Source organism: Lampetra planeri, chromosome 39 (assembly GCF_965212315.1).
Source record: "Lampetra planeri chromosome 39, kcLamPlan1.2.h2, whole genome shotgun sequence".
NCBI lineage: Eukaryota > Metazoa > Chordata > Hyperoartia > Petromyzontiformes > Petromyzontidae > Lampetra > Lampetra planeri.
In genome coordinates, this window is record NC_136145.1 from 7,009,307 (window position 1) to 7,022,691 (window position 13,385).

The following is a 13,385-nucleotide window of genomic DNA, read 5'->3' on the forward strand; positions in this document are numbered from 1 at the left end:
TTCTTGTTCATGTTTTTCTTTTTTGTTTGTTGCGGTTGCACCCGATTCAGGAGCCGAATGGCTCACAGGGCTATACCAAATAAATGAAACTGAAACGCTAAAGTCACGATGAGAGGAGAGCGTGAGATCACTCCTTGGTCCGCCACTTCATCATCCTCCTCCTGCTCATCCGTAAGATGAGAGTTGCAAACCAGTGGCAGGGATGTATCTTAAATACCCCTCTTTTTATTCCGTCCCCAAGAATGTTATTGTTTCATAATAATGATGATGATGCAATTTGTAACGCGCGCAAAATTTGCAGATAGAACGGCCGCAACTCGGAGGCGCGGAGCCAAGCTCAGAGTCACTCGAAAGTCGCGTCGTAGAGGTGAGTTTTTAAGTAGCCGGAAAGATATTGCAATTAGGGGCCGTCCATAAATGACGTCACGCACCTAGGGGGGGGGGGGGGAGGTTGAGAAATGTGACGTCACATCAAAATGCGCAACTTTAAATAAATATAGAATTGTTATAACAACACTAATTGTTATAACAACACTCCTACAACATCAGAGTGCAGCGCCATATTAAATACGCACTACAATGACAATAGTTTAAAACGATTTGAAACATGTTTTATTATTGGGGGGGGGAGCAGAGCTTTGTGACGTCATATTTGAGGGGGGTCTGACTTTATGTGACGCCGTGTGACGACGGGGGGGGGGGTAAAAAATCGTCCAAAATCGCGTGACGTCATTTATGGCCGGCCCCATAAATGCATTCAACACGCTCGCACGCACCAATACACAATATCCAGACGACGCGCACGCCAAATTAGTTATGACCGAGTGCACATCGCACGCGCAAAGACTGATAGACACGCGTGTTCGCGCTGCTACAAACGCACTTAACCTAATTGTCAACAACAACTTTGCCTCGTATCGTACTGTGGAGTCATATTTCGTGAACGTAGGTTACGTCCAAGTGAAAAAATCCTTCTTGGCACTTTAGTGACACCCTGATTTGTCACGCATTTATTGAGATTTATACTCCAAACACGCGGCGGCGGTGGTGGTGGTGGGGCGTGGGGTGAGATCTGAACAACGCTGTTTGTAGACCTCGGCGGCAAAGTCAAATAAGTGTGGGCCACATCGCCCATCCATCCATCTTCAATGATCGATTCGTTAATCAAGTATGCAATCAAGATGCAATCAATCACAGGTGTGGTAAGTTCATAGATGTTCAAGCGCAAGATCCGATCCCGTCGGTGACACAGAGAGCCACGGGGCTTGAGGCGGAGCGGCTGATGGACAGAGTGATTCAATAAAATGTTAACACTCACACGGGACTATCGTTTTTAATGGCAAAAGAACGGGTAATAATACACAGTGACGTGATGACAAATGTCATGTTAATAGCTTTTAAAAAGTTGTCAACGCGCGCCTCGAATCTTCTCCAGGTGGTCTCCAGAGCCCGGATGCAGCAGGTTTCTTGTGGTATTGGGGGCCGTCCATAAATGACGTCACGCGATTTTAGACGATTATTGACCCCCCCCCCCCTAGTCACACGGCGTCACAAAAAGTCAGACCCCCCCTCAAATATGACGTCACAAAGCTCTGCCCCCCCCCCCAAAAAAAATATAATGCATGCTTCAAATCGCTTACACTATGGGAACCTCATTTGCCAGTAAAATATGATAATTGGTTTTTTACCCTTCTATCTGGAAACAAAACTGACACCTTTTACAAGGAGTCATGTCTGCAATCAACTTCAAGGACAGTGCACATTATCAAAGTTATGTCTTTTATTTGTATTATGACTGCAGGTATTGCGGTCTATGCAAACATGACTCCTTGTAAAAAGGTGTCAGTTTTGTTGCCAGATAGAAGGGTCAAAAACCAATTATCATGCTTCAAATCGCTTTAAAATATTGTCATTGTAGTGCGTATTTAATGTGGCGCTGCACTCTGATGTTATAGGAGAAAACATTTATTAAAAAGTATATTTAATAAAGTACAACGTGTTGTCTATATTTATTTAAAGTTGCGCATTTTAACGTGACGTCACATTTCTCAAACTGCCCCCCCCTCCCAGGTGCGTGACGTCATTTATGGACGGCCCCTTGCCTCGTCGTTTCCGAGGAGCGAGAACTACGGCAGAATGCGCGACAGACACAAGCAGATTGACGCATTGCTCCATTCTGTTGAGCGTTTAACATGTTTAAAGTGTGTTCACGCTCACAGTGACTTTCAGACCGCATTCCATTTTGTTCTTCTCCTCCCTCCTCTTTTCCGAACATAGATGGACTCGTCCATCTGACCAACTGCCAAATCGCTGTCCGTGGTGCTGACGTTAAGAAAAAAAGTCACTTTTTTCCAATTTTCTTGCTGTGGATTTCACACCTGATGACGATTGCTTGTGTTGCAGTCGAAACGTCGAGAATATTTTAATGTTTTATATTTTTATTATTTTATTATTTCCCTTCTACGTGACTTTACCGAAAGAACCAAGAATATGAATCCCTGAAGTCACGAAAGCTTTAAATAAAAAAAATGTCTAAAATGTGTTTAACATTAACTGACCGTACACCCTGAGTGTGTGTACGTTCCCGCTGTACACAAGGTCACACTGCAGGGTTGCCTTGGGGTCAAACCTAGAAACACAAGACACTGGAATATTGGCTCTGACCTGCCCATTATGAACCCCTAAAGAGAGACCGTTCGTAAACCCCCTCTGAGTCAAGGGAAGCAATCCAGCAGCGAGGTTTAATTGGAAAATAATGTTCCTGGCCTTGCTCCAAATTAGGTAATTTGGAAATAATGAACAAAAATAATTAAGTTTCCTCACTTGTCATTAAATGTGTACTCTGTGTTCTCATTGTAATTGCCTCACATACCCCTCGACTCCATGATGAGTGAGATGTATTTGTTATATATTTGATAAAAATTTGTCTGGAGAAAACAAATTTGGACTGGTTTGTCCATTATTATTATTATCTAGAAGCCTCATGAGACACCAGTATGTTAGTCTGTTGCAGAGAGACCCTATCAAACAACCATCTGTCTGTTGTATGGAAACCCTTGAGAAATCAGTCTGTCAGCCTATTGTCTGGAGACCCTATCAGCGACTGGTCTGTCAGTCTATTATTATTATCCAGAAGGGACCAATGCAGGAGCGTTCACGTTTGCGAGGCCCTGTCAAACTCTTTGAATCGTCGGATCCTGCTGACCACCGACCGCCACAAAATGATTACTATGCCTGCAGGTCAATGCAGTCGCGTCGTCAAAAAAGGCCCCTCGTCAGGAATGACCCTGACAATATTTGCAAATGTCGAAGGCCTCTCGAGTGTTAAACAAGACGTTATCGCCAACATGTGCGCTGATTACGACTGTCAGATGCCGTGCCTCCAGGCGCCACAGACAACGGAATGAACAACAACAACAACCGCCCCTGGATACCCGGGATGGATCTGGCCATTGAAAGACACGACGGCTCAACTGATTTGCCGGACTTCACAACCTTACAGAATGACAGAGCCACTAGGTTTGATGACAATCACACTGAGCAGATCAAGCACTTTTGGACGAGTAACAAGGAAACGGCTACTCCAGTTCCTGATTTCATGCTTTTATATATATTAGTTCACAAAGCCTGTTTTCGCTAGGCAAACGTTTTCAATAATATAATTACGAACCTGATGTGATTATTTTCCAATTTTTTTTTATCTATGATCAGACGCTAATAACTACTCCAAAAAAGTGTATTTTTTCACACAAAAACTAAAATTGTTGACGACTTGATACAACTTCTTATATTTAAAGGCGTACCCATCGGAAACTGCCCAATTTAAAGATTCCGTTCTTTTTTTATTACAAAGAACAAAAACTAATTAACTTAATACTCCACGAGGGGAAGGGCCTAGCGTTTACCGTTTTTTTATTATTCAGATTTGAAGATCATTAAATCGTTCAAAACCGCTTGAAGCCGAAATATCTTTAAAAAAACAATATAAGATAGAACATTGGTTCTCGCTTTAATTTTATTTTCTGTTTAATGCTGTCCAAGGAAAAACTACCGCAATCTCATATTTTGGACGGTTTCTGAATGTCACGCACAAACATGTTTATGGGGCGCTTAAAATCGAGATTTGGGGGCCTTAAAATGTGTTTTGTCCTAAAAGCTACCTATGTACCAAATTGTATCGTTCTACCTTGTCGGGAAGTACCCTGGAAGTTGATGAGACATACAAATGAACGTCTTCATTCATATCGATTATCCAGCATTTAAAAGTATTTTTGTAAGTACTCTTTAATTCGAAAATTACATTACTGCAATACTACTTACGATTATATTGAGGGTTTCCGATGACCTTGCCCTTGCAGCTGAATGGTGTCGATAATGTGCTACTCCAGTTATTCAAATCTCCAGAAACGCATCTTCTTCGTACATCGAGGTATCACTGTGTATATATATGTCTCTCTCTTGTTCGTCCATCATAGCTGATGATGACCATGGCACGTTTGTCATTTTGTTGGGTTTTGATGAGTGCGCAGATGGCTGAACAGGCCAATCCAAGCCCGGAATTCTCTGTGGCACACTGGACAAGTCACGGATGATGTAGAGCTCTGAGGTGCAGCCACAAGTCCTTCCTTGCTAGATTTGCGCTACTGCCTCTTCAAGATAGCACAGGAGCTTATATGTATCTGCTGTTGAAGTCACACAAAGCTGCATTGTTCTGGAAGCTCACATGTGAGCCGCCCACTTGATGGATATCCCGACCACCAGTCCAGTTGATGGCTGCGGCTGCCCCCACAACCTAAGCTGCCCCCATGTGACCAGCAGCCTGGTGGCACCCACAACGCGGGTTGCCCCTGGGACTGCCGGCCTGGCCACCATCTGCGACCGGCAGCCAGGCCGCCTTGGCGACCTGCTGGCCACCGGGCACCCCTCACGGCTGCCAGTCGAGCACCCTCCCAAGCTGCCATCTGGGCAGAGGTCGCAACCGGGTACCCGATACCCGTACCCTACCCGATACCCGGCTACCCGTACCCGGTCGGGTACGGGTACGGGTAGCCGTTTGCGACCCTGGTGCGACCGGGTACGGGTACGGGTAAGGAATCAAAACCCGTTTGCGACCTCTGCATCTGGGCCACCCTCGCATCCTGTAAGAGTGCTGCTCGGATCCGGTGACACAACGGTCAGCGTCCGATGTTCGCGAACAAATTTAAGAGCTCTTCTTTACAGGCTTTCGACATTGTGGCCATGTCTCAGGTGTAATGGAGAATGTCCAGTCCTCGAAATATATCCTGAGATGATGCTATGCCACGAAGGGACCTCCAGAGAATGTGGTGTCCAGGTTGAGACGGACTCAAACTTTGGACAGAAAACTAAAATGGAGTTGAGATCCCAGGTTTTTTCAGTCAAGATTAGATTCAGATTGTGATGGCGTCAGCTGGGGTCTGTGACTAAGGGAAGTGTCTGTCTCCAGAACTCTTAGTTGACGTTGGTGTGTAAAGTTGATGATCTTAACAAACCTGCACGTCAGAGACCCACAGTTGTAAATGTAGGACGCATGAAGGGACTAGGAGAGAAATGTAAAAAAGAGATGGAGTGGAGAAAAAAAAGAAAGAACAGAAAAAACGCTTCTGCCTGAATCTAATACAATATTTAACCACCTGTGCTACAAGCATGGGCTGCTCTTTCACTACTAGGGGTGCTCTTCCATAGAATACTGTACCTCGCTGAAATTGTTGAATACCGTGCATGAATAAGGAGCATCATCAGCCGCAGCAGGGGAATGAAGAGCAAACACACGATTAACATTTTTACCGAACATCAGCTGCCACCTTGTGTCCAAAATCTGTATGAGAGAGAAGTGCAATGGTTTATCAGCAGCAGCAATATACAGCACGAGCCTTTTGCCCGTCCAAGGACGGGTGTATTGGAGTAAATCTAAAACTTGCAAGCGAAAAACAAACCGCGACGTGATATTAATTGCATTAATACAGGTCGGAACAACAGTTCCACACTGCCCACCAGGGATTATTTGTCTGTCGTGCATAGCCCCTCCCAAACATGTAGTACGCTCCCGGATTGGTTGAAGTGCGTCACGTGGCCGCGAGCTTTCTGTCGTGCACGAACGTGCTGTCCAACCAAGTTCCTACCTGCCCACTCCGAAGGAACGTGTTTTAGAACGCGCTAAAAAATGTACTTTTTGTGTTGCGTGTGCAATATGTAAGGGCGCGGTGACACAGACCTATTTCATTTCAAGATTCTAATCCCTTATTCATCATGACGTCCTTTTTACTTTGATGTCTCAACAGCGTTATAGAGTAAAATTTCGATTTAAAGCTTTCGTGACTGCAGGGATTCATCTTCTTGGTTTTTTCGGTAAAGTCACGTAGAAGGGAAATAATAAAATAATAAAAATAAAACATAATAAAATAATTCTCACGACGTTTCGGCCACAACGCAAGCAGCCGTCCTCAGGTGGAGAACAGGTCTGTCGAGAAGACAGAGTCTGTCTTCCCGAAACGTCGTGAGAATTATTTTATTATGCTTTATTTTTATTATTTTATTATTTCCCTTCTACGTGACTTTACCGAAAGAACCAAGAAGAAGCGTTATAGAGATCGCGTGACGTGAGGGTTCTGCCTTTGTAGTGAGGGTTGTCAGTGGACGCCGAGGAGGGGGGAGGAGGCGCCTCGCCCCCCCCATGTGGAGTGACGTCAGCCGCTAATTATTATTAATGGGGGGGTCTATTTGGAGGACGTCACCTCTTCATGATTATTAATGAGGAGGCTGTTCGATGTGGAGTGACGTCACGTGCTCGTGATTATTAATTAGGGGGGTCCATGTGGAGGACGTAACCTGTTCATGATTACTAATGAGGGGGGCTGGTTGACGTGGAGTGACGTCACGAGCGTTGCACACAGACATTCTTGGCTCATTATAGTAGGTAATAATATGCCTGAAAAGTATTAAAATGGCTATTAATCCCCACAAACTTTGCTTTTGTGACCAGGACTTTACGCGAAGGAATGACACAAATGCACACCACGTTTTCTCATTTAAAATAGGTACATTTCTAAATATCACTGTCCTGGTCACAAAAGCACAGTTTGTGGGGAATAACAGCCATTTTCTGTACTTTTGAGGTATAAGCAATTACGAAATAACACTTACTACCCAGGAACAATTTTTTTTTGTTACACAGTGTTATTTGTGAGGGTGGGGGGGGAGTACTCCATGTGGAGTGATGTCACGAGCGTGAAGGACAGACATTCCTGAGTGATTATAGTATTAGATGTATTACTTGAATTGGCATCTCAGCATCCGATGGCTTCAGGGTCTGCTTTGGCCCCGAGGAAATTGTGGAACTACACATTTCTATGGCAAAATTATACGTTTTGATTTAAAGCTTTCGTGACTGCAGGGATTCATATTGTTGGTTATTTCGGTAAAGTTACGTAGAAGGGAAATAATAAAATAATACATATTATTTTATTTTAATACTTTTTTGTTTTATATTTATATTTTATTTCCCTTCTCCGTGACTTTACCGAAAGAACAAAAAATATAAAAATACGTTTTACAAGATTCAAAATTGCTCATGAAAGACCTCTTGTTGTTATAAAAAGTCAGTGCGTGGGAGTGATATTGTAAATTCACTGCTGGAACACGTTAACAGCATAATTCTGTTTTATTTCTCCACAAATGCAAGTATTTTTTTTTACACAAACCATCGTCCGCACGGCCTTGGGGGAGTGAATCATCAAACTCAGCCGCATTCATATTCTTTGTGTCTTTCGGTAAAGTTGCGTAGATAGGTTCAAATAAAAAAAGTACTTTTTGGTAATTTTATTTTCATTAAATAAAAATAAATTTTAGTTTATTTTCTTTTCATTAATTTGAACATATGTACGTGACTTTAGCGAATTCCTGCAGCCACGAAAGCTTTCAGTCAAGATTCAGCCGCATTGGTGCAACACAAAGCCGTCAAAGCGTGGATCGATACCACTTTACGACGTGTAGTGATTATACTTCTGGCTATTTCTTTACGACGTGTCGTGAAGCGCATCGCTTATCGATACTTCTTCACGGCTTGTCGTGAAGCGCGTTAAAGCTTCACGTTCTATTTCACGGCTTCTCGTGAAGCCCCTCTCGTTACTCCTTCACGACGTGTCGTAAAAGCGAGTCACGCCCCTCGGGTTCTACTCCTTTCACAAGACGTTGTCGCCCCACGTGACCGCCCTTACGGCTTGCCGTAAATTAGGTCTCCGTTCAAACGGCCGCGGGCTCTCTCGGTCGGCGGTCCCCGCGCGCGGGGTGAGCGACTCGTGGTGAGGCTCGGGGTGAGGCTCGGGGTGAGGCTCGTGGTGAGCGACTCATGGTGAGGCTCGTGGTGAGGCTCTGAGGGAGACTTCTGAGGGAGCTCTTCGACACCGCGCGGAGATTTAAAGTGGCGAGTTAGCAACTCACTCGAGCGCCAGCCCATGAGCCCTGCCCGCCCCGTCAGCGTGTGGACGTTTAGTGCGGATTTATTTTAGTCTGAAGATTTGAAGCTTTCGTGACTGCAGGGATCAACGCCCTTTGGTTCTTTCGGTAAAGTCGCGTAGGTAGAAAATAAAATAAATCGCGACGTTTCGATCGCATCAGGTGCTGAAGTGGGTCGGTGGGGGGGGGGGGTTGGGTCCGCCGTTGCTATGGCGACGGTCGCGGGCGGCGCGCCCGGCGCGGTTCGCCGCGGGCGCCGGTAAATGAAGCGGAGCAGGCGACAGGTGACAGCTCAACACGTGACACGTGACAGCTCAACACGTGACAACACGTGACCACTTAGCACGTGACAGGGGACAGCACGGAACACGTGACAGGTGACAGCACGTGACACGTGACCACTCAGCACGTGACAGGGGACAGCACGGAACACGTGACAGGTGACAGCACGGGACACGTGACCACTCAGCACGTGACAGGGGACGGCACGTGACAGGGGACAGCACGGGACACGTGACAGCTCAGCACGTGACAGGTGACAGCTCAGCACGGGACAGGGGACGGCACGGGACACGTGACCACTCAGCACGTGACAGGGGACGGCACGTGACAGGTGACAGCACGGGACAGGTGACAGCACGTGACAGCTCAGCACGTGACAGGTGACAGCACGGGACACGTGACCACTCAGCACGTGACAGGGGACAGCACGGGACACGTGACCACTCAGCACGTGACAGGGGACAGCACGGGACACGTGACCACTCAGCACGGAACAGGTGACAGCTCAGCACGGTGACCGCTCTGTCCCGCTGCTGGGCGTGGCGGTCATTTGACCATACTTCACCGCGCTGGTCAGTCTGCCTTGGTGACTGTTGGCCGTGACTCGCCAATCCCAGCTCGCCACAATGTCAATACGGACAAAGATCCCCCGTGTAGCGGAAACGTCGTCGTACTCAGATTGTAAATGTTGTGGCTTGGCTCTCCAACACACAACCGGTGTTGCTGTACTAGTGACGATTTGGCCACGTTCTGTTGACGTGACAACCCTTACTAGTTGGCTGTGTCGGGTGGTGGCGGGTTGTAACGACACATTTATATAGTTACGCGATCTAACACAAAATAACCTCCCGTGTAGCAGACTGTTGGGGCAAGTGCTGTTAGCGAGTAGCACCTATGAAGGCCGGAACGGCACACACGAGCACACAGAGACACCAAGTGGATTACACAGTGTCTATATTCAGCTGGTAGTATCCTTTATTCAACCAGGAGATGAAATGCAGACCTGATGAGACACGTGATGAATTGCCTCTTGCAAGGGCCACATGTCTTACATCATGCAATTTAGAACACAAGAAAATATTTTTTTATGTTTAAAACAACAAATCTACACTGTTTTTACAATAACAACGCAGAGTATAACGGAGCTAAGTAAAGAAGGTGAATTGTAAGGTCAAAAAAAATGTTTGACTGACAATGTCACGTTTTGCCCACACCTTGCAGCCATCCATGGCTTCTAAGAAGCCGAGCCAGGCTGGTGTGCATCAGCTGGAGGAGGAAGTGAAGCAGCTGTCGGAGGAGCTGGTACAATGTCAGGTGAGACGGATGGGTGCTACTCGTGACTCACGCATAGTTCACACCATCATTGTCATCAGTCTTTTTCACACTTTTCCGTTATTTTATTGGCAAGTTTAAAATCCTTTTTTCTTTTTTACCAAGGGCCCACTGAGCTGTATTATAGCTCTTTTTTCAGAAGCGACTTGGCCACAAATGATAACTCAACGAAGTGGCTTATCACGTAGAAATGTATTGCAACCAAACGCTCTTCACGCATGTTTCTAAATGTGGAGGGGAAAACCGGAGGACCCGGGGGAAAAATCCACGCGACCACGGGGAGGACATGCAAACTCCAAATATATGTACAGGCATCGTCTGGGTCAGGATCAAACGCACGGCCTGTATTCCAGGCGAGATAGCACCTCGCCACCGTGTCGCCAAGATACTAACTGCTAACTTACTCTGCTTTATGGTAAACTTTGCATTTACACCAACTCAACGTTCCTGTAGTGTGCCTTTAACCACAACTTGCTAAGCTGTATTGAAGCAAATACGACATTTTGATTTAAAGCTTTCGTGACTGCAGGGATTCATATTCTTGGTTCTTTCGGTAAAGTCACGTAGAAGGGAAATAATAAAATAATATAAATATAAAACAATACAAATTCTTACGACGTTTCGACTGCAACACAAGCAATCATGCTGTGGATTTCACACTTGATGATGATTGCTTGTGTTGCAGTCGAAACGTCGTGAGAATTTTTATTGTTTTATATTTATATTATTTTATTATTTCCCTTCTACGTGACTTTACTGAAAGAACCAAGAATATAAATACGACATTGTTTTAAATTTACTACAAAACCTCAGGGGGACTGCATTAGCAGTAACATGGCTACCCTCAACTTGAGCTGAGGCCAATTACAGTATAGTTGAAATTGTTAATTTACCATAAATTGTAATCACAGTATAATTTCTATTGTATCTAGCAATGCTGCTCTAATTGTAATGTATTAACCCCAGATCTTAGCAGAGGTGGGACAAAGTCATTGTTATGCAAGTCCAAGTCGAGTCGCAAGTCATCAAATTCATGACTCGAGTCTGACTCGAGTCCAAGTCACATGACTCGAGTCCACACCTCTGGATCTTAGCACTTTGTTATAAAGGAATATGTACAATATGCATTATTAAATAGTTAGAAGGACCATTGAGAAGTTATACTCGTAGTTTTTCGGTAAAGTCACGTAGGTAAAAAATGAACTTAAAATGTATTTGTATTAATTTTAATTTCATTTTTTACCTACGTGACTTTACCGAAAAAACTAAGAGTATGAATCCTTGCAGTCACGAAAGCTTCAAATCTAGAATTGAGAAATTAACCTGAGCAAACCTCTGCCTACCTACAGTGTTTAATTGTTTGGCTTTGTTGCATACTTGATTTTGCAATGATGAATTTTGGCTTACACAATCCAGAAGCTCTTTTATAGTGTAAACAACCTCAGGTATGTACGTATTTATGTTGAACTTGTTTCGCACCGTACGTAGCCAACCGTGCTAATAGGAGGTGCTGTACCGCATGAATTGTGATTTTGACCGGAATGATGTAAGCATGCCAACTGATGGAGTGATAATGTTTGCAGGCAGACAAGGAGTTTGTGTGGTCCCTGTGGAAGCGCCTCCAGGTGGCCAATCCAGATGTCTCTCAAGCTATCAGCCTGGTGCTGGAAAGGTGCTCCTCCTCTTAGCCGATATCTTATCGTACAATTTTAATTTTTGGAACGTTGAACTGCCACATCTCAAGGTGGTGGTGCAGGAGTGGGGGAGGGAGTGAGTGTGGAAATAAAAAGGAAAGGATTGAGAGAAGGCAGGGGAGGTGTGTGACACATGGCAATGCATACAACATCTTGGAAGACGATCATTTAAATGCTGTATGCAGTAATTCTACATGGGCTTGTGTTGTATTCCATCGGTTTGTATGCTAACTCGATTGAGAAAACCGAAAATTATTTGGAAGAATTGTATCCAAACATAATACTAATTTATGTTGGAAAATAGAATTAAACACATTTTACGTGGTATTAAAATGAGCATATTTTTTATTTTGGAAACCATTGACATTTTCAGGATATTCATCGTGAGTTGATTGTAATTGTCATGAAAATAAAATAAGATACATCCACTAAATTGATAAAAAAAACTAAATAGTACATTATAGTGAACTTACATCGCATTGTGGGATGCAGGGAGAAGCAGAAGGCTGAGCACAAGGACAGGAAGGTGCTGGAGATACTGCAGGTCAAAGACAACAAGATATTCGAACTTGAGCAGGTGAGGTCCTTGGACTTTCATGGTCACGTCACTTTCTGCGGTTGCCAATGGGCAACATGCACCACCTACACGGTACCCTGTCCGCTTGGATGGCACTGTTCAATTCGGCTCATTATCTTTCAGGGGTTAATGCATTGAGTACTACTGTCTGAAAAGTGGTTGTCCGATGGCTGCACGAGTGTGAGGCGTCGGAATGTGGAACTTTCACTCCTGCCACAATACTGCTAAAACACTGCATGTATGTATGTTGAACTTCTTTCGCTTCTTTCGCACCGTACGTAGCCAACCGTGCCAATCATAATACACTCCCACAGATATGATTCTGTAAAAAGACAACAGTAGTTGCTTTTTGTATAGACTAGTCCCTGCCATAGGTATGTGTAATTCCCACCACTGACTCAGGACCCCAGATGTTGTTTGTGTTGGGAGACAATAACATTGTTTTTATTTACTTTGTCATTGGGCTGTCAACTGTTTGAACGAAGGCTGCCGACATTTTGGTGACAACCAAACCGACCCATAGATGAATCGATTGCCCGACTGAGTGACCTGACATGCCGGTGTGTTTCAGCGTGTTGGAGGGCAGCAGCAGGAGGTGAGCAATGTTGTGCAGAGGAAGCAAGCGACGGACGAGCAGAACGCTGCGCTGCAGCAGCAGTTGTCGAGCCTGCAGGCGCAGTATGCAGAGCAACGCGCAGAGCTGCAGGTGAGCGGACTCCTCACCTCACCGCTCGCCATCATGCCAACCTCCACGCTCACCCTCTACTCAGCTGCGCTGCCCGCCAGAGGTCGCAATCGGGTACCCGATACCCGTACCCTACCCGATACCTGGCTACCCGTACCCGGCCGGGTACGAGTACCCGTTTGCGACCCTGGTGCGGCCGGGTACGGGTACGGGTACGGATAGGCCGTGAGTCACTGGTGAGTCACCGTTTGTCACTCATTTCCCAACGTCTTGTCTCTTCTCACAATTCAAGTTCCTAGAATCAACCCACCCGCGCCTGCAACATGGCTTCATCCCAGAGGTT

At 45.3% G+C, this 13,385-nt stretch overlaps 1 protein-coding gene across 1 annotated transcript in view; it reads left to right on the forward strand.

Annotated features, from left to right (window-relative positions):
- The first annotated feature begins 8,247 nt into the window (after positions 1-8,247).
- Positions 8,248-13,385, forward strand: part of CNTLN (centlein) — a 32,476-nt gene continuing 27,338 nt past the window's right edge. The window contains exons 1-5 of the mRNA XM_078612694.1: positions 8,248-8,912; positions 9,976-10,068; positions 11,670-11,758; positions 12,273-12,357; positions 12,929-13,063. Of these exons, the coding sequence (XP_078468820.1) occupies positions 9,982-10,068; positions 11,670-11,758; positions 12,273-12,357; positions 12,929-13,063 (396 nt within the window). The 5' untranslated portion in view covers positions 8,248-8,912; positions 9,976-9,981. The remainder of the gene's footprint in view (positions 8,913-9,975; positions 10,069-11,669; positions 11,759-12,272; positions 12,358-12,928; positions 13,064-13,385) is intronic.